General features: G+C 40.0%; 1 protein-coding gene across 1 annotated transcript in view; it reads right to left on the bottom strand.

The window, feature by feature from the left end:
• Positions 1-19,982, bottom strand: part of col2a1b (collagen, type II, alpha 1b) — a 49,702-nt gene that overhangs the window by 13,588 nt on the left and 16,132 nt on the right. Inside the window, exons 12-37 of the mRNA XM_030091068.1 lie at positions 19,396-19,449; positions 18,630-18,683; positions 18,476-18,529; positions 18,304-18,348; positions 18,145-18,198; positions 17,733-17,777; positions 17,484-17,537; positions 14,391-14,489; positions 14,253-14,297; positions 13,369-13,467; positions 13,208-13,261; positions 12,947-13,054; positions 12,752-12,805; positions 11,490-11,588; positions 9,399-9,452; positions 6,887-6,985; positions 6,322-6,375; positions 5,512-5,565; positions 5,044-5,097; positions 4,031-4,084; positions 3,287-3,331; positions 3,114-3,212; positions 761-868; positions 605-658; positions 349-402; positions 123-176 (exon numbers count right to left, since the gene is read on the bottom strand). Coding sequence (XP_029946928.1) covers positions 123-176; positions 349-402; positions 605-658; positions 761-868; positions 3,114-3,212; positions 3,287-3,331; positions 4,031-4,084; positions 5,044-5,097; positions 5,512-5,565; positions 6,322-6,375; positions 6,887-6,985; positions 9,399-9,452; positions 11,490-11,588; positions 12,752-12,805; positions 12,947-13,054; positions 13,208-13,261; positions 13,369-13,467; positions 14,253-14,297; positions 14,391-14,489; positions 17,484-17,537; positions 17,733-17,777; positions 18,145-18,198; positions 18,304-18,348; positions 18,476-18,529; positions 18,630-18,683; positions 19,396-19,449 — 1,701 coding nt within the window. The remainder of the gene's footprint in view (positions 1-122; positions 177-348; positions 403-604; positions 659-760; positions 869-3,113; positions 3,213-3,286; positions 3,332-4,030; positions 4,085-5,043; positions 5,098-5,511; positions 5,566-6,321; positions 6,376-6,886; positions 6,986-9,398; positions 9,453-11,489; positions 11,589-12,751; positions 12,806-12,946; positions 13,055-13,207; positions 13,262-13,368; positions 13,468-14,252; positions 14,298-14,390; positions 14,490-17,483; positions 17,538-17,732; positions 17,778-18,144; positions 18,199-18,303; positions 18,349-18,475; positions 18,530-18,629; positions 18,684-19,395; positions 19,450-19,982) is intronic.

Genomic DNA, 19,982 nt, shown 5'->3' with positions numbered 1-19,982 from the left:
TGGAACATGAAGGAACAGCAACAAAAGCTTCAACACAACACAAACTTTTTCCATCTTTCAAACTGTTTGTTTGCAAAAAAAACAAAGAAAACTGTTTCTTTTCTTCACAAAGCTCAACTTACGGGAGCACCGCGGGTACCAGGAGCTCCAGAGGGGCCAGCAGGACCAGATTCACCCTACAAGGAAACACAAGAGCAGCGTTGAGCCGCCAGCAGCCGCTTTAGATTCACATTTACTGGACTTCATAGTCAAAATGGAAATTCTCAGTGTAAAGAAAATGACGAATCAAAATAAAGGTTAATGTGAAAATGTTGCCAGGAGGTGATCTCTGTTCAAACCGTGACTCACCTTCTCACCGTTGGGACCACCAGGGCCCGGAGGACCGATGGGACCCGTGAGGCCCTGAGACAGAAAACATGAGATTCAGCGTTTTGGAGTGGAAGAGAATCGCTTTGGTCTCAAGCTGTGAGGATGTTAACTTGGTTGAGAAAGAAAAAACTGAACAGATAAACTCCAGAAGGTTCAAACCCGTAACCCTGTCACTGTGACGTGACAGAACTAACCACTGCACAGCTGTGATGCTGTTTTATCAACAGTCACTCACTCTAGCACCGTCTTTTCCAGGAGCACCTTCAGGTCCCTTCTCTCCAAGGTCACCCTAAGAAGACAAAAAAAAACCAAAACGAAACAAAATTATGTAACCAGGAAAAAAACATAAAAGTTACTTTATTTTTATCATATTACAGCTCTGGCGACTCACTCTGTCTCCTTTGGGTCCAGGAATGCCAGCAGCTCCTCGCTCTCCGGGCATACCCTGCAGACCAGGGGGTCCCTGAGCTCCGCCGGTCCCAGCAGGTCCGATCGCTCCCTGTCAGGTCAGAACAACAGAGCAGGATGAGCGCCACGGCGAGACGGGACACAGACACCAACAGCTTACTGCTCTGTGCAGCACATTTCACCTGCAACAGATTTGTGGAATTTGTTATTTCTTTGCACTTCTTTAGATGTCAAAAGGAAACTCGAACAAAAGCAATCCACATCTACTGCTGTCATTCCGCCTGACGTTGGGTCTTTTTTTTTTTCCTTTGTGTATTTCTATCTTAGTTTTATATTCTTCTATATATCACTAATCCTAAAACACATTCTGATATTCCCATATTGTAAAAGTCCGTTCATTTTGCTTGGATGTTTTATATTATTATTTTACTACAATGAGAACAGACTCTTACTGTGAATGTGACCAAATTCTTTTCATTTGAGAAATCAGATTGTCCCATTTACAAGAACTGTGAATAAAATGATAAGAATTATTTAACTACACCAAGAAAATCACCCAGTACAATTAGTAGATCCAATTCATGTCCAGTGACGCTGTCTGTTTGTGACGCATGATCCCACATTTAGTTTCAATAAAAAGAAAAAAATTTGTGGAGCAACTGATCAGGAAGAAATTAAAGCATTTTTACGAGCAGCTTTTCTTCTGTATTGACCACATAATGTGCTTTGCCGCCTCCGTTTTTCTTGAAACACTGTGTGAGATGCACAGGAAGCAATCTGATCTAACATTTCTATGAATTCTGACTGGATCATAAACAGCTCCGACTGTTATTTCAGTCACACAAAGAGAATGTAATCAGATGAAAGTGCAAACAGGATGTGCTTTCTACAAGATCAGCTTTAAATCTGAGTTTTCATGTCCAGTAACTGCTGTCTGAACAAGTTCAGTTGAAGGTTATCAAAAAGATTAACAGGATCATACTGAACCTTTTGCCATTTTTTTGCCTGTTTGAATTTAGAAATGACGAAAAAAAAAATAACTTTTAAACAACAAAAACATCTTAAAATGTGTGAGTTTTGCTGTCTTTATTTTTATTTATTATTTATTTTTGACTGGATCTATTTCTGTTTCTAAATTAAAGGAGGAAAAAAAAGTTTGAAATTCTAAATACTGTAAGAAGCAAATATAGACTGATATTTTTCTTTTTTTAACAGCCTTGGACATGCAGACAGACTCCGCTGCTCATCTGTGGAAGTTACGTTTTAAAGCACACGTCATTTTCGCTCTGAATACTCTGAAACTACATTCTAAGATAAGAGGAGCGGATGAACAGTTTGTTACTTGCAAGAAATGATTCTACATCTTCTCCAGAAACCTGCTTCACCATCTATAATCTGTCAGACTGGACGTCCTCCTCCTCCTCCTCCTCCTCCTCCACCACAGCAGTCCTGTCAGCTCTATAATCCTCAGCTTTTCTATCCACTCCCGTCTGACCTTAAGGGAGGAAAACCTATGAACTGGGATTAAAATCTGACCAGATAACAAACCAAAAGTGAGAATTGGAGCTGCTCTGAGCCCCTTTTTCTTCAGTTGTGCCAAATGACGGCGACAGTTGGAAATTGTCGGGTGAGAATGTGGCTTAACAAAAATAGACCGAGCGCCTACTTGTATGAATGTGAAAAATTAATAACTTCTCTCTCCAAGAGTTTATGAACTTCTTAAAAATAGAATTTGAATGCAGATTGGTAACAAGGAGCAGCACTATTTCTACAAACTGCTTCAGTTCATGCATCAGTTATCAGTTTTCATATGTTTGGCATTGTGACCTGAGATTCTCCAGATATCAAAATATTTTACAAAAGAAGGAAAAGGAAAATCTGCTGCACTTTCTGGGTCGTCTATGATTTCTTAATATTTTTTCACTGTTATTAGTTTAAAACCTGCTGCCTTAAATCAATGAAGCGCCTGATAACTAATTTATTTTTCTAAAATAGCAGTAAAAAAAACCGATGAAAGATGCTACTTCAGACAGAAGACGTCACACAAGCTTGCATCTACTAAATAAACGGCTCAAGCGGGGAGTTTCCACGCCCAATTAACATTTCTGCTGTAAAACACAGAATGTGCACCGCTGCACTCACAGGCAGGCAGCTCAGGTCATTATTACTCAATCGTATGCAGGGACTGCTGTGTTCCTTCGGCTGCATGCGATGACAATATTAGAAATCTGGCACAAGCACCAAAGGAACGTCTATGGGAGCGCTGCAGCTGCACCTCCGGGAGCAACATTTAATAGTGTGAAATTCTGTTTTTTTCTCCGGGTCACCGGACTCACCTTGGGTCCGTCAGTTCCAGGAGTTCCCGGCAGACCTCTCGGTCCCTGCAGACCCTGAGGACCGGCGGCTCCTCTCTCTCCGGGGAAACCTCGCTCGCCCTGAGCGGTGACACAGAGACAATCAGCGTCTGACGATAAGGAGCGACGGAGTTCAATTCCGACTGTGAACTTACTCTAGGTCCAGTGGCACCGGCAGCGCCAGCCTCTCCTGGGACGCCCTGGAATTACAAGAAGTAAAATGTGGGAACAGACACAGAAAAGCAAGATAATTAACGGTAAAAATTATGGGATAATTTAATTCCAGTCTAGTCTGACTAAGGTCATTATATTACCAGTGTTTCATTTAGTTTAAAATTAGTAGTGCGGTTTTTCCTGCATAAAAATAAACAGCAACACTTAGATTACAAAAAAGTACTTTTAAAAGCCTAGATTTCCTCAGGGCTTAATGTTCAGTTAGGACAAAAAAGGAAACAAGACAAACAGAGATAATGTCAGGGTGGTGAATGAAGTGCAGTAGGGCTGTATCTAATTTTCTTTCTATCAAGTAATCTGAAAATTGTTTCTTCAAATGTCATTATGTAATGAAAAATATCAAATAACTTTGTCTGAGACATATCGAAGGCCCAGCATCAAATATATTAATTTCTTTCAAGACTGACGGAGTCAGTAATTTTTGAAAGAACTCAAAGCAAATGAACCATTATGAAAATATCTGGTTATTCATATTCTGTTGATGAACTATTTGATAACAACAACTAATCACTGAAGCTTTAAATTGGCTTCAACCTCTTTACTGGACTCTGCAAGGCAATTTAGATAATGACATTCTTCATATTCACAGACATTTCTTTTTCCAGCTTTTGATTGATTGTGTTCTGTGACCTTATGTGCGACATATCATTGGAAGGTGCGCCAACCTGGTCTCCGGGCTTGCCTCCTTCACCTGGGGGGCCAGGAGGTCCAGGCAGACCCTGTTAGAAAGGAGAGAAGAAAAAATAAAACAATTAGCAACCTCAATTATTGAGGGCAGAGAGATGGAAGCTGAATAATTCAAGTTGTACCTAAAACATGAATCTTTGGTATAAAAGACTTGCCTGTTTGGCTGCTGGCAATAATAACACATTATAGTTAATGTCCTTCTAACATATCTTGCATGCACTTAAATGTATGTTTGTCCAATAAAATACATCCATGAGGCATTGTGGCAGCACATGCAGCTGAGTTTATGGAGCTGATAAGATAAATTAATTGCAGAACACATTCAGCCCTTCCATGACCAGACAGACTGAATTCAAAAGGGATTTTATGGCTGTATAATTGTCAAAAGATGCACAATAGGTGAGACCTTCTTCCCTTCTTGCATTTTCATTTCTCTGCTTTCTGGTAGTTTTTGAAACGACGGAGGTTTGGTCATGAGGAGCAAGCGCGCCTGATACTGTCAGCAGTGACAGGACAGGAGCAGAAAGTCTATCATATAAACAGAAATATATAAGACACATCCTCTCAGCTTCAAAATTGATTGATATCAGGGAATTTGGACTCGATCGGTCTCAACTTCCATGCAATTGTTGCTGCTTTTTGCGCGGTATAAATTATTCTTTATTATGTAATTAATAACTTGTATTGTATGTACATTTTCATTTATTTGTTTTTTTTTTAACAGTGCATCATTTTGAGACACATCTTTATTTTTCCACCTGTGGCCTCATAAAGAAATGTGCAATCTGATTCAATCTAATATTGCCAGATTTCCTCCAGATTTCTACAGTAGTCACCTGTGTCACCAAGGAAACACAACCGATAAACTGAGATTGAAGCAACACTTTCTGCTCTTTCAGAGAAAGAGTAGTGACATGATGGAAAATCAAGAAAAAGTTCCATTCAGGCTTCGGAGGTCAGCCGAGGTAAAAGTTTGATCAGATAGATTTACCTGGAAGCCTGAGGGGCCCGGCTGTCCTTGCTCTCCTCTTTCTCCAGCAGGACCCTAAACAGTGAAAACACAGATCTATTTGATAAAAAAACAAAATAAAATTCTCATCTCGTGGTCATGATGTGGAAAAACAGAGTTAGCTGATGTTCTTGTCTCTATTGCCGACGAACTGATTTAAATTTGAGGAATTCTCACACTCTGACACCCAAACATTGCAGAAGCAAAACACACTGAAATAAAACCTTCAAAACAAGCTGAGAGCTCATGAGTCAATGTTGCCATCTTATAATGTCCAGACATTGTGCTAAGAGTCCCCCCCCCCCAACCCCCCAAACAGAGCAATCGCAGAGACAGTCTGGGAAATGGAGATACCGAAGGATGGTTCTAAGTGCAGACTTAGAAAAGAGGATGATAATATCAGTGTTGAAGCTATATAAAGTGGGATAGCAGGTAGATAGAGATACTTACTGCAGGGCCTGGGGGTCCAGCTGCGCCAGTTTCTCCATCTTTACCAGGCAGACCCTGAGGGGAGGAGAGAGCAGAGTGACGGAGGGGGGGAGGGGGGGATCGATAGATATCAGCTAAGCCACAGGTGATGCTATTAACTATGCAGACATCTGAGAGATCCTAAACATGCTCCTGCTGTGAAAGCAGATCCAAACACAAAACGCAAAGAACCTTTAAAGTTATTCTGATAAGCATCATGAAATTTGCCTCATTGTTTAGTTTATCTCGTTTCTAAATGGTTCTCATTCCAAAACAGACTGTAGCAACAAATAATGTAATAATGGCCTATAATCTAATAATTTAGCTTCAAATGTAATATGTAAGTCGATAAGCAATAACATTCTGCCAAAAATGTAATAAGATATTAAATCAAAAGATAAAAAAGCAAAAATGTCACAGTGCAATAAGCGCAGACAAAATGGTAATAATCTATCAAGCTTTGCTGATTTTGTGCGTTATGGTTGTAAGAAATCGTTTTCTGTGTTATTACATTCATGGCTTTATTAAATTTGAAATAGTCAATATTCTGACATAGCTAGCAGTTATTACATTACTTGTTGCTATGCAGACATTTATATTATTATAAATCTTCATGCACATTAAATGCATTTAAATGAATATGTACACTTGAGTCAGAGTGTTAGAAATAGCAAACAGTCAAGAGATGAGTTTTAAAACATAAAAAAAAAAAGAAGAAAAAACCTATAGTGTATTGGTACAGAGTTTTATGTGGTTGCTGGAGGATATTTCAAGCACAAACAGTAGACTCACTCTTAGACCCGGAGCTCCAAGCAGTCCTTTCTCACCAGACTTTCCAGGTTCGCCCTAAAAAAAAACAACAGGAGGAAAATGCAGCACTCAGACAAGACGTCACTGCTGATCTGGTTGGTGCTGCACCTATTTTGAGAGGACACAGAGTCCATGTGCAGATCAAATGGGATAAAATTACACCGCTGGATGTTGCTAAAAAAGCAGTACAGTGCATTTTCCATTCAGGAGGGGTTTACTTCTTGCCTGGACAAATAAAAATATCAGGAGAATATCAGAAATGTCATAATATGTTGAACAGTAGGATATTTTTGTGATATGGAGGATATATTTAATGTTCCAAGCCGCTCACATTCCTGCAGAGGTGGCAGAAATATTTAGGTCTAAAAGTTTAGTTTAAAATAAAGTTCAGTTTCAACTCCTTTGCTTCAACAGAAGCATAGGTTCTGAAATGTAGTCAAGTACAAGTAAAAAGCAGTGAGAATTTATATCAATACAGATTGTCTTTTATAAGGTGTGAATGCATATGTGCCTGCCACCTCTGCTTTCCTGAAGTATGTGTACTTACAGTTGCTCCTTTGGGTCCAGGGAATCCCATAACGCCAGGCTGTCCGCGGGCGCCCTGCGGTCCGGGGGGTCCGGGGCGACCATCCTCACCAGCAGCTCCCTGTTATGGCAAAGTCAAAGGAGAGGAAGACAGTGCTATACGTTATGAGGCCACATTACTGTATATAGTCCAGAAATACGTTCAAGACTGACATGTTGAAACTGTTGGAGTTCCTTCATATTAGACATTTTGGACTCTGGACATTTCTTGCTGGCTGCAGTGGATTTTTTTGCTGGGTTGGATACATTGTTGTTGGCATTTTTTCAGGATTGGTTTCAAACTCCCCACTGCAAACATCATCAGTAAATTGTTCCAATATTTGTGATGACACAGGCTAAGCCTGTCATAGACGCTGGCGGTCTGTTCTTTTCCTTTAATAGCGCTGTTTTCGTTTGCTGTTTGTGTTGTAGATCGCTGTGTCTGCTTGGTTACTGCATTAACGACAGGCCACACATGTTGCTTGTGCACGTGTTAGTTGTCCTGTCTGGGTCGATCATGTGTGAATTGATTATGCAGGAAATTAAGACTGCATGGCATCCATCATCGCTGAATGTCATTGACCTTCTATCCTTCGTTTCCCACCCCGTTGGTTTAGTCTGTTTTACTTTGACACCTTTATCTGTTCCAGGTTTGAGCAAATTATTGGTAAAGTCCATGTCGCTGACCATGGTGCTGAAATAGTCAATCATCAGCTGTGGTGCTGGATTATCAGCAGGTCGCTGTTTAATGATAAATCCAAGGCGCTGTCCATGGTGCTGAAATAGTGCAAATTGCACAAATAATCTTGTTTTGCCCTTCTGTCTCTGTTTCCCATTACTAACGCAACTAATTGATCAACTGTATCATTAAATACTGTCACTGCAGTGTCTAATGATGGATTTACTTGGTTTTACATAATATGTGGCCGCTCACAAAGCAAATTCAGTTTCTTTGTTGATCTATGATTTCATTTCATATTTTGATAGTTTAGAGTGTGAGAGTTTCTTTTAAATTTTAAACTAAAGCTGTTCATTCAGCCGCTTTTCAGCAGTGGACAAATACAGATCAGATCCGTAGTATGAATTGTTAATAAGTGAAAACGCCAATAGGCTAAAAGGGACCACTACAAGTCCCTGCCCCCTCTGCAATGTGGCACTGGCTCCGCGCCTGGTTACAAACTTAAGATATACAACTGATTCTGCATAGTTGTTTTTTGAACTTGCTTCTTAACAAACAGTAAATAAATAAATCACAGCAGGGAAGGGAGGGAAGCCAGGACAAACTGTCTTTTCAGCTCAAATAATCCCTCAGTCATGATCTGTCCATGTGTCAGATCTCAGTCAGAGGGTCCAAATCCGAGGCAGCTGCTTAATCTGTCAGCAAGCATTCTTCCTTTTTTTTTTCTCAGCACGGCTGTTAGTCAATACAAATTACACACAATAGTCTATTTTGTTTTATTAATTTTTTCATTTTGGCTTCCATGTTGGCACACCAGGATCAGTCTGCGGCTCCTGTGTGGGGAAATGTTTTCCAAACCCAGTGAACAAACCTAATCTACAGTGCAATTTTACAGACAGCAGTGAAGACCACTGTAACAGATCAGCTGAATTAACACACACACACAGCACTATTTTATTTATTACCTATTTAATAATGTGCTTGTTATATTTCAATTATGCATTTATCTGGACATGTACCTGTATATTTAGACCTTTATATGCATTCCTGAGAATATTTTCTAATTCAGTACAGCTTTACTTGACTCGCTTGATTTATTGGTTGGTTGACTGTATGGATGACTGTAGACTGTAATTGTAAATGCGGTCATGTATATCTGTTTAATTTCATTGTATTATCCAGTTGGAAGTTTATGCGGGTCACATTAAGCCAGCATTTATAAAGTGTTGGCTCGACTTTCCAACATACATTTGCATATATTCCTGTAATAACAAAAAGCATTGCCCTCTACATACAGAGCCAAATGGATTTTATTAAAGAAATAAACTCAAGATAGTTTATAGATCAACTGAGAGTCAATACAAATTGACAATTCTATATCTTAATTGCAATTACACGCTTTGTTATGGTGTGACGAGTGTAAATCCACATGCTGCATTACAATAAACTGGACAGTTTGACTGTAATCTTGAAAACCAGGTGGCTTTCTATAAAACGTCCCCCTTGTGAGGCTGACAGAGTCTCTGCTCTCTGAACCCGATGTGACTGTTAAAACAAGCGGCCACGTGAAGCTGCCGGATAATGGCTGGATAAATCTCCCACAATTCAATTTGATGAAGCCACTTATGAGTCATTATGTGATGAGAGCCCATTTGATAAAATTACAAGTCTCTCCCTGTGTTGCACCAGATGTGATATTAAAAAAAAAACAAAAAACAAAAACCAACAAACGGAGGATACAGGTTCATGCTGAGTGGTTATTTCTGTTGATTTTCAGGCACAAAATAACATCAGAGAGAAAAAAAAAAGCACTTACAGAGGGTCCAACTTTGCCTTGAGGACCAGCATCACCAGGGCGTCCAGTCAGACCCTGTCAGAGAAGATGAGAAACAAAACCAGATGAATCATCGGACACCTTTTTCGAAGACATGTGCTAATGAAAGGTGGGAACATTGAGGATATGGCGCTGTGGGAAACTGGATTTACACTTGTTATCGGCCCTGCATGCAGGAAGCTGCGGCACCTGCTGATGGAGGATGACTAAGAACCGAAACATGAATGAGGGAACATTGAAGGCTACCGGCGTTAATGAGCTCCATTTACTTCACATTCATATTGCCTCTGGAGCGACTACAGTCAAACCATGACAACCGCTCATGCCACAAATCACTAATTAAATTACTCTGGGCGAAACAATAAATACTGTCTATTTAAAATTGGAGCCTAAGAATAAACTCAAATAAATAAATGAAGGCATTGAACATATGAAGGAAAAGAAACAACAGAAATTCACTCAGAAAACAGAAAATGTATGCATACATGTATCTAAAGAGCTGTGGCTCTCAGAGCTTTAACTCTTCTTTGGCCAAGCAAGTACATTTGGTGGTTCTCTCATTTTCATATTTCTTCCAAACTAACAGTTGTACTTTAATCTCAACTGTAGAAAAAATGCTTGTGCTGTACGCTGAAAAAGGTTATGACTGGGTAAGGTTTTCAGAATTTAAGAAAAATATGATGATTAGTGGTAACTCCACTTTAAACCTCTGATAATCACGCAACTATTGTGGCGATTTCCCCCTTTTTCTTTGACTAATTACCTCTTGCATGCTTTAAACAGGGTGAAATCACACCTCAATTAATCAGCCTGGAGAAATGTCTTTATCGAATTAACCCATCAGTGATTTGATAACATTTAATTACGTTAAAAAAAAAAAAAAAATCTGACTTTGAACACACAAAAGCATCAACAAAAGGCTTAAAAACCAAACAGGGACTGAAATTTTAATTCTCAAAGGTCTTTTCAGGGTTCACACTTTAACTCACTCTTCTTAACACACCTTGGTTAACTACTACAGTATTTCCATTTATCAAAATAGATCTAGAAATCAAAACATTTAAATCCACGCTTCAAATACTGAATTTGTCATTAAATCTACAGTAATTGTTGCAGTGGTGTTGCAGGTGAACTGCGATTTAATGATATTATAGTTTGCGCTCCTCACTGCAGTGACTGCACTGAAGCTGAAACTCAACTTTGGAAAATCATTCCTTAATATATCCTGAAAATCAGACAGTTCATTTACTTCCGGAATTATGTATGGCTGATAACTTGAAACGACATCTCTAAAAACGCAGCAGTAGTATTTTAAAGACGCAGTGCACTACGATTAAATAAAGACAAGGCTACACCGGATCGGATGGAGGGGATGAAAAACTGGCACATTCGGATGATTTTAGCAGTGATGGTGTCCTTAACCTCCAGGCTAGAGATTAAGATAGAGTAGCTTTTGAAGCTGTTCTGGTTAATTCAGGTGGTGAAATCAGACCAGGAGGAAAACATTACGGAGCGTAATTACTGTCGTTGGCTGCACAGAAACAATATCAACCCTTTTTCTAATTTTCTTCTCGAGTTCACTCAATCTGATTCATGTAATAATGCTATTAGCTGCACAGAGAGAGGTTCAAAGTTTAGTGTTTCAGTGGGCTGACAGTGATTAAAATGCAGAACATTGTTTTCTCTGCTGATTGAGGGCAAACTGTTTAGTTTTAAGTCTTTTTCTCTCGTTTTAAAAGGATGAAAATTCTCATGGAGCCAAATTAAAAATAGTCCTCAAGGTGAAAAGACAGATGTTTTTTTTATTAAAGCTAGCTAAATGTTTAATGTCTAAAGCAATGTGATTTTTACAAGCAGTGCAAACAGTATTGGGATTTGCATATTTATAGCTAAATCAGTATTATACGTTAAACACACTGTCTTCAGTCTCAGACATCACTGTTTGTTCTGTTTAGACATATTTCCTCTTTATTTTCTTTATTAAATTCTAAAGAAAAGTGTTGAAAGACCCAGAGAGGACACTACAGCACCTATATGTCTCAAACATAACTTTGTCCTTCAGATAATACTCACTCTGGCACCGGGCAGACCGGGCTCTCCGGGACGTCCAGGGTCACCGTTGGCTCCCTTGGGACCGCTGGCCCCAGAGGGTCCTCGCTCACCTGGGGCTCCCTGGAGAAGAAAGCAGGAATCGGTCGGGTCAATTACTACTGAGACGGAGATGACACAATTCAGAAACTCCACAGGAAATGAGTTCAGCCTTTTAATAGAGCCCAAACGTTCCACTGACCTGCTGGAGATGAGAAGATTAAATCCTGACAGACTCATTTTGCTATAAATGAAAGTGTCTGTGGTAAGATAATGTTAAATGAGATATTTTGCTGGGGTGATACAGGGCATGTGGGTCAGTGACGTGATGGTAAATGAGCCATGCTGCCACCTTGTGGCTATAAGATAGAGTTACACATAACACCCCTGACAATCCTAAACAATCACTACTAATAATATTAAGAATAATATTAATAATAATAATCCTTAATGAAAGGTGACAGTTACAGCTAAAAGTGAGCTTGAAAACATGGTAAACTTATCACACGCATAAGGAACCTCATCATTTCAAAATATCTGTTGGCCACTTTGTGTGATTTAACTTTATGTGAGTATCATTACGAGTTAATGAGGCCAGATATGATCATTTCCGAGGTATTAGCAGGATGAGCCGGGTCCATAAAATACTGAGAGAAATTACCGAAATGATCTTAATCTCTCAATTCCTTTTATTTCATGGCTGCCTTCATCACGGCGCAATTGCATTAAATTCAACTTGGCTTCGTGCTTTCAAATTTGCTCAACATCGATTCACACAGACGGGCTGAAGTTAGAGCGGCGGCAATTTCTCGTCACATATTTGAGAGAAAAATCAATTAAACTGAGGGAAAATGCGCAATATAAATAATAAAGGTTTTCATTTATGAAAATAAAAAGGCACAATTAGAGAAACGTAATATGTGGATCCTGTTGGTTTAAGAAACAGTTTTTTATTACATAAGCCAACATAATAACAACTGCTCACAAGGACGGTAAAGTTTCTGTTAGGCAGTTCAATACAGAGGTGTGATTTTTCTGTCTAGAATGAAATCAAATCAAGCTTAATGGTAATGATATCAAATGGCAGTTTTAATAATTGATCTGAAATAGAGCGAACATTTTATTGATACTTTTAAGGCGTTAGCTGCAATCTCCTCCCTTTTTTTCTTGACCAGATCTGCCTAATTTTAAAGATACTGCAGCTCATCTCTTTCAGACCCAAAACATAAAAACTGGAAACCACTCACCTTGGGACCCGCCAGACCATCCTGACCGGGGAAACCACGGTTACCGGGGGCTCCCTGGACAGAAAACACAAAATCAGAGTTATGTGTGCATTTAAAACAATATTTAAGGCTGAATGTCATTTTGGTCCTCCGTCAGATTCTCAGATGGTGACAATAGATGCATTTCAAGTTTTAGAATTGAATGGTGGTACTTACTCTCTCTCCTGGAGGTCCGAGTGGTCCAGCAGCGCCAGGCTCACCCCTGGGTCCTCTCTTGCCTTCCTCTCCCTGTGGGCCGTTTGGTCCCTGAAGACCAGCTGGTCCCTGGAAAACATAGAAAGCTGATGTGAGTCCAAAACAAGGACATTATGTTGTTTTTATACTTAAAAATTCATGTAAGTGACACATTTTCTTTTAAAAATTCTGTATTATTTTAAAAAACAAAAAACTGTGAACAAAAAGCAATAAAACACTTACGATTTCTCCTTTGGGTCCAGCCTCTCCCTTGAATCCTGGAATACCTGGATCTCCCTAAACAGTCACGGATATTCAGTCAGACAGATGTGCTTTAAGATGAAGATGAAGAACAGTGAATGCTGAATAGACAAAATATTTTTTTCTTTGTTTTATGAACGTACAGATGTTCCTTTAGGTCCGAGTGGTCCGGTGGCCCCCTGAGGCCCAGGAGGTCCTCGAGGTCCGGGGAAACCAGGAGCACCGGCGATACCAGGAGCACCCTGCAGCCAGAGGAGGAGAGACGTCAGTGACCGCCCATCAAATCAGGAACCGAGAACCATCCAGTAGAACCAGCCAATGGCAGGGCCGCTTGCTGGAGCTTGAGTTTCTGCACTTATTTCCTATTCTAAGTTACTTCAGTATTTATTGGATTGGTCTTGTTCTGTTGCCTGTTGAGGTCCATGTTAAAACTGAGACAATGCAGTCTAGTGTAAGGTTCAGCTGTGGGCCACAGTTTAGGATTTGCTGTAGATCAAGAAATAGAATTTAAAATGAAAAGTGAAAAATAGACTTCAGTTGGCCCGGGGCTGGGTTTCAGAGGCCTCTTGGAAAAAGAGCTACCAGCTGTCTAATTCCGACTAAGTTCATTTCTGCAACTCAAAAACATGAAAAAGATGAAAAAAGTACTGAGTAAAAGTACAGAAGCTTATGTTGAAAAGAAGCTGGTGGAAGTGAAAGCACTGATCTAACTTTAATGAAAACAAAAGTTAAAAAGTATATTTTCTGATACACAATGCTTTTGAAGGAATCTTGAAGCTGTTTTTGGATGGGGGGGGTTACATAAATTTAATGTCTGAATTCCATTTATACAGTTTATCTGTTCTGCTACTGCCTGCTGCTGGGACTGTTTCACCTTGACTCTGAATCATCAAAAAGAAAGAATAGATAATTATCTTGAAATGCAAAGTCGTCAATAATATTATCAGGAAAGTAGCTCCATAAGTACATCACAGTACCTGAGATGCTGTAATAATTTACTTCAGGTTCACAGGTCTGAAACACTTACAGCTGATCCTTTAGCTCCAGGGATGCCGTCGGTTCCAGGATTACCCTGAATAAGAAAAAACACAGGAGACGATCAGCTGTGGCCTGGATTCCGTCATGGCTTCTCTTATTTTTAATGCACGTGTTGAACGTCTCTTACAGAAGCTCCAGAAGGTCCAGATGATCCAGGAGTACCTGACTCTCCTCGGGGTCCCTGAGCACCCTCCGGTCCACGAGCGCCAGTCGGTCCAGCTTCTCCCTGATCACCAACACACACGGAACAGCCAGCCAATCAGAATGGGAATACAGCATGAATACTATGAGGATATCTACCGTGTTTTCTCTATTGTAATTGTATTTTTGATAAGGTGGGCTCAAATTAACTCCAAGTTAAATAAAACACAATTTCTACTACTACTGGTTCACTTTAGGAAGTCAAAACGTGCAAAAATACTTGTTATAATGATTCAACCGGTTTCTAGCACTTGCTCAGTAACTTCCTCAGATCGTATTAATATTTTGCACCTTAAAACGATTATTTAATATGATAAATATTTTCCTGGTTTTAAAACCTGCACTATAATTTGAAAGTGATTACTTTTCCTGTCTGTTTGTTCATATATCCCAGATTAAAAGAAAAGATAAATAGAGTTTAATGTGTAAGCTAACGTCTTTATGCTGTACAGAAGTGGAATGCATCAACTGAAACAGCCTAAAGTTAATCATTTTAACTTGAGCTTCACTAAATAAGTGCTGTGCCAGAGTTAGCTCTGAGGGGAAACCTTAAGGTGGAAAAAGGTGGAAAAAATAGTTTATTCAGAAAAATTACAATAATTTGCACAACATAAAATAAATAACAATTTTGAGCATCTGTTAATTTTGCATCAGCAGCTTAAAAAGGTGAAATAAAACTTCACCTGACAGATTCACATCACAGAGCTCAGTATGTCCTTTATGTCTTTAAATGCATGTTTATAACCATGTGTTCAGACACCTTCTGTTCCTGGTTATAATTACACTGCAACACAAAATGCTATGTGTGTATTTTGTTTCCATTTATTACATCGTGGAGTTTTTTGGGTGGTATTTTGTTGGGTTGTTTGCATATAAACTGTGATGATGATGGTTTGTTACAGTGAACATTAAGACTTAAAAATCTGCTGTTGATTTGAGGGAAGCTGTAATGTTTCAACAAAAATCCTCTGAAAAATAATAACAGGACATTTCCTCAATTATTTTATGGGGAGAGATTGTTGTCTTTGTCTCACAAAAAGACGGAAAGTCATTGCATTAAACTAGTAAATAGTGCTGAGAGGAAAACGGTGACCTGCACGAGAGCTGCTTCATATTCTTCATCCGTAACTCTAACTCATGAGTCTATACTTCAAACTTCACTCACTGATATGTTTTAATCTCTCCTGCTGATAATTAAATTAATATTAATTGAAATATCCTCTAAGTTTTTTTTTTTTTATATTCACCTGATGTGTATCACACTCGACCTAAATATTTTACTGGAGAAAATAAAAATGAAATAAAAGAAAGGAAATAATAGAACAGAACAATAGAGCATAAAAGAAGATATTGTATATGAAAAATGCTGATCTTTTTCTTCATCTTTCCAATTCTCCTTTCAGGTGTAACCACAGCAGACCATCTGCCTCCATCTCACCCTCTCCTGCCTCCTTCACTGTAACCTCAATCAGCTCTTCCTCCTTCAAAACATCCACGGTTCTTCTCTGAGGTTTTCTCCTCCTATCAGGCAGTTCCATCTCCAACATCCTCGAGATAATATAAACACTATCTCTCCGCTGCACATATAAAGCCATCTCAGTGTGGCTGAGCTAAGAGTGTCTATTCAGCTGCTCCTTCTTCACCGGGGTCACCACCAAACGTGAACGTTTTCATTACTCTGATTTTCAAGGCAGCCAGTTTAAAGGCCTCCGTCCTCTGTGGAGATGAACTGAGGTCAAATTTCTCCTCCTTCTTCTGTGGACACAAGCCAGAGATTTTACCACACTCCTGGTATGCAGCCTCACGCTGCTGAATGGAATTCCTCGGCTGCAGCTGCAGCATTGTGGTCTTTATGTGACATAATAAATATTTGTGGAAAAATATTAATGCAGTATTTATTTAGGGAAGTTTGATGACAACAAACTGCTCTGAAATGAGGTGAAAACTGGACAGAGAGTGAAATTTCTGCCAGGATTTTTTTAAGTTAGGGAAAAATTCTCAGCATTTTTGAGAGGATAGTTGAATTGTTATGAATAATACAAGCCAGAAACCGTTCAGACACTGAGGAAAATGTCCCAGCTAGTTCAGTTCAGGAGCATTGTTTATTCAGCTACGCTTCAGCTCGCTGTGTTGTTTCTCTTTTTAGTGCGCTGGTCTGGGGTCCTTTTAACTGCGCAAAGCTGTGCTCTTAAGACTTAAACCCCAAGAAGAAAGGAACAGAACAAAAGCAGTCTGTGTGACATGAACGCTCTGGGGTTTAACAAGCAGGCCGAATCTAAACAGAGTGAAGACGCTCGTTTTACCTTCTCTCGCCATGAGGCGTTCACTGGTAACACTCACACCGAGGCGCTCAGACTCTCCTGCCGACAAGCTTTTACCCACACCACGCATTTTTTTGATAAGATACATAAACACAGCCTTTTTTTTTTTTTTTTGGTCTCTTCACTACACCATGGGAAACTCCAGGATTTAGTAAAGAGAAACTCCATTTGTAATTCCCTGGAGACTTCCCAACCTATCAAAGAGCTCCAAGAAAAAAAGCAAACCTGGAGCACAGGAGCCTGAAGCACAAAGCTGCGCCTGTCTGCCATGCAGCAGGAATAAATCAGATGCAAAGCAGAGAGGGAGAGGGAGCGAGAGACGGAGAATAACATTTTTAAACCCCCTCTTCCCCAATTTTCCACACAGATGGAATCTTAAAGCACTCCTCAACGCGGCACAGCTTTCTCCAATTTCACTAAAGCATTTCATCTTGTCCCTTCGAAATCCTCACTGAGCTGAATGCAGCCGTTTGCTCACAAATTAATGTTTTGTTTCTATTTGATTCAAAACGTTTTGGTAAACCTACAAGCAATTTTTGGGGGGAATATTATGGAATATTTCAGCATAACTGAAATTCGTTTATGCTGAATTGATGTCTGAGAGGCAGAAAAAGCCAAACAGAAAGCCAAAATAAGCCAAGGTAAAGGATGAAGACAAAGACAAATTCAAGGACTATTTGGATGAATTTGTGATTTACCTTTGCACCAGGAGAGCCAGGGAAACCCGGAGCTCCAGCAGGACCAACGGGACCCTGCAGAGACGAAAACACAGAGTGTCATTTCAGATATTCAGCAATGACACATCCAGGTGTGGAGGCTCTCTCACTGCTGTTCTGCTAAAAGCTCTGAGCGTGGAGCAGCATGTGTTCGAGTAAACCAGGGTTTAACACGTCGATGCAATCGACAGAACCGAGAGCGAGTTCAACGGCAGTGAAAGGGACACTTACGGGAGGACCGGCAGGACCGGACAAGCCATCATTTCCACGAGCTCCCTGGAGGGAGAGAGCGATGCGTTATGAGCGCACAGCAGAAGAAAACAGACGTGCTGTTATGAAATCGATCTCAGAATTTTTACAAGCAGTCAACTGGCACTGATGTAAACTCAAGGAAACTCAACAATTTCCCAGTAATGACTACGAGTGAGGATGCTGGCCCGACTCGGTCTTGAATTACGTGTTTACTTTGTGTCTCTGTTGCCTCATTTCGACTTTACTGAGACATGTCATGAAGAGAATCGTCTCTCCTACGTCCAAAGCGCCGACCAGAATACCCTGCTGATGTTCACTGGTGGATGTAGTTTATTATACGGAGTGATTACAATAACATTTTGTGACAAGTTGAGAGGTTAATGAGACGTACAGCAGCTCCGCTGGGTCCGGGGCGTCCTCTCTCACCAGGCAAACCGCGAGGTCCCTACACGAGGAAAACACAGCAGGAGATGTCCTTAACATGAAACACAGCAAACGGCTGCTTGGTGCACGTGTTGTTGTTGTTGTTTAGTTGTGCAGGAGTACGCACCATGGGTCCAGGAGCACCGTTCTCTCCAGGAGCGCCAGCCTCACCCTAAAGGGAAAGATTCATCCGTTAGTAGCAACGTAAAGAGATTATTCCTGACGTATCTACTGAGTGTCACCACTGATATGTCAAAGAAGGAAAATTATTCATTGTTATATCAATTTTTGCATCCTACCTTTGCACCAACGGCTCCGGTTTCTCCCTTTGCACCATCAAGACCGGGGTAACCCTAGATCAAAGAGTAAGCAGAGAGCCCACCGTCAGGAATCCCAGTGTTTAAGGCCCCTCCTGGTTCATCTGTAAATGTTTCAGACAGGAGACAAACTCACTCTGTGTCCTTTGATGCCCGGCAGACCAGGGGTTCCTGGGAATCCACGAGCTCCCTGTGGTGCAGGAGGAGAAGAGATGGAGGAGATCAGTGGACAGGGACAGAGATTAAACATCCTACTCTTTCGCCCAACTAAAGGCTTTCCAATAAGCCTGTTGTCTAACATAGCATCCTGGTTCAAATTTAGATCATTTTAAGATGCTGCTAACTAAGAAAAGCAGCAGGTGAGAGCACATCAAACCCATCTTTATGTCCCTTGATTTTGAAGTTTTATTGTTTGTTTTGAACATTCTTCATAAACTCTGTGCATATGACCAGCCTGACCTCCCCTGCAGGTCTTTTTAAGCCTTTAGCCACTTGGATGATCCAGTTTTTGCAGTTTTAGCTCCAAAACTTCAGAGTGGACTGCCTCTACATGTCAGGAAGGCTTCTAAATCACATTTTACCACTCAGTTCTTGCATTTGAACACAGTGTGAAAGTTGTTTTCTATATTTCTTTATGTTTTTATTCGATTGTTATGTTATCCATCCAACCACCTTCTATATCACCACTTTATATAATCCAGTTCAGGTTCTTCGGTAAAAACACAGAGACACCCATACTTGAATTGCATACTGTGAGAGAGGCAGTTGCAGTGAATGTAACATTTAGTTTTAAATTTCAGAGAGATAGATAGATAGATAGATAGATAGATAGATAGATAGATCCTGTGTTTACCTCAGTTGACAAACTAACAGACAGAATGAACTCAGAGCAGATAACTCACCTGAGGTCCAGTCGGTCCACGCTCACCTCCTTTACCAGGTTTGCCAGCTTCACCCTGAAACACCACAGAGAAGCAGAGATGCACAGAGAAATCGATTCATTGTTTTACTCTTTTTGTACCTGTGGTCCTAATAAAAAATGTCCATTTGATGGTGTGAAGGAGCTCTCCAAGTGGATACAATCTGCTATATAATTTCTGGCGCCACCGTGTGGTGTGAAGCTGGTATTACATATTGTAGAATTTGAGCAATCAAAATTTGTCAGTAAATATGATTTTTTTTTTCAATTTTCACAATTTAATTACTTTTAAAATACTTGTGTAATGATAAAAAAGCATTATTCAGAATAAAAAAGAAAATAATACTAGCGCAAATACAAGAAGTTTCACCCGCTTTTCCTTCCTGAGCACATTTATCATGATCGCAGGAAAGAAAAGACACTTTGTGGCTTGATGACGGAACACAATGTGAAAATGAATTTTGGTTTGAAAGTGAACCATTATATATAGATATTTGGGAGAGAAAAAAGTTTTTCCAAGCACTTCATCAATTGCAATTACAGAACTCGATATGACTGTTCAAATGTAAC

Source organism: Salarias fasciatus, chromosome 5 (genome assembly GCF_902148845.1).
Source record: "Salarias fasciatus chromosome 5, fSalaFa1.1, whole genome shotgun sequence".
Lineage (NCBI taxonomy): Eukaryota > Metazoa > Chordata > Actinopteri > Blenniiformes > Blenniidae > Salarias > Salarias fasciatus.
The sequence above is the reverse complement of the archived record's forward strand: the minus strand, read 5'-3'. Positions and strand labels throughout refer to the sequence as shown.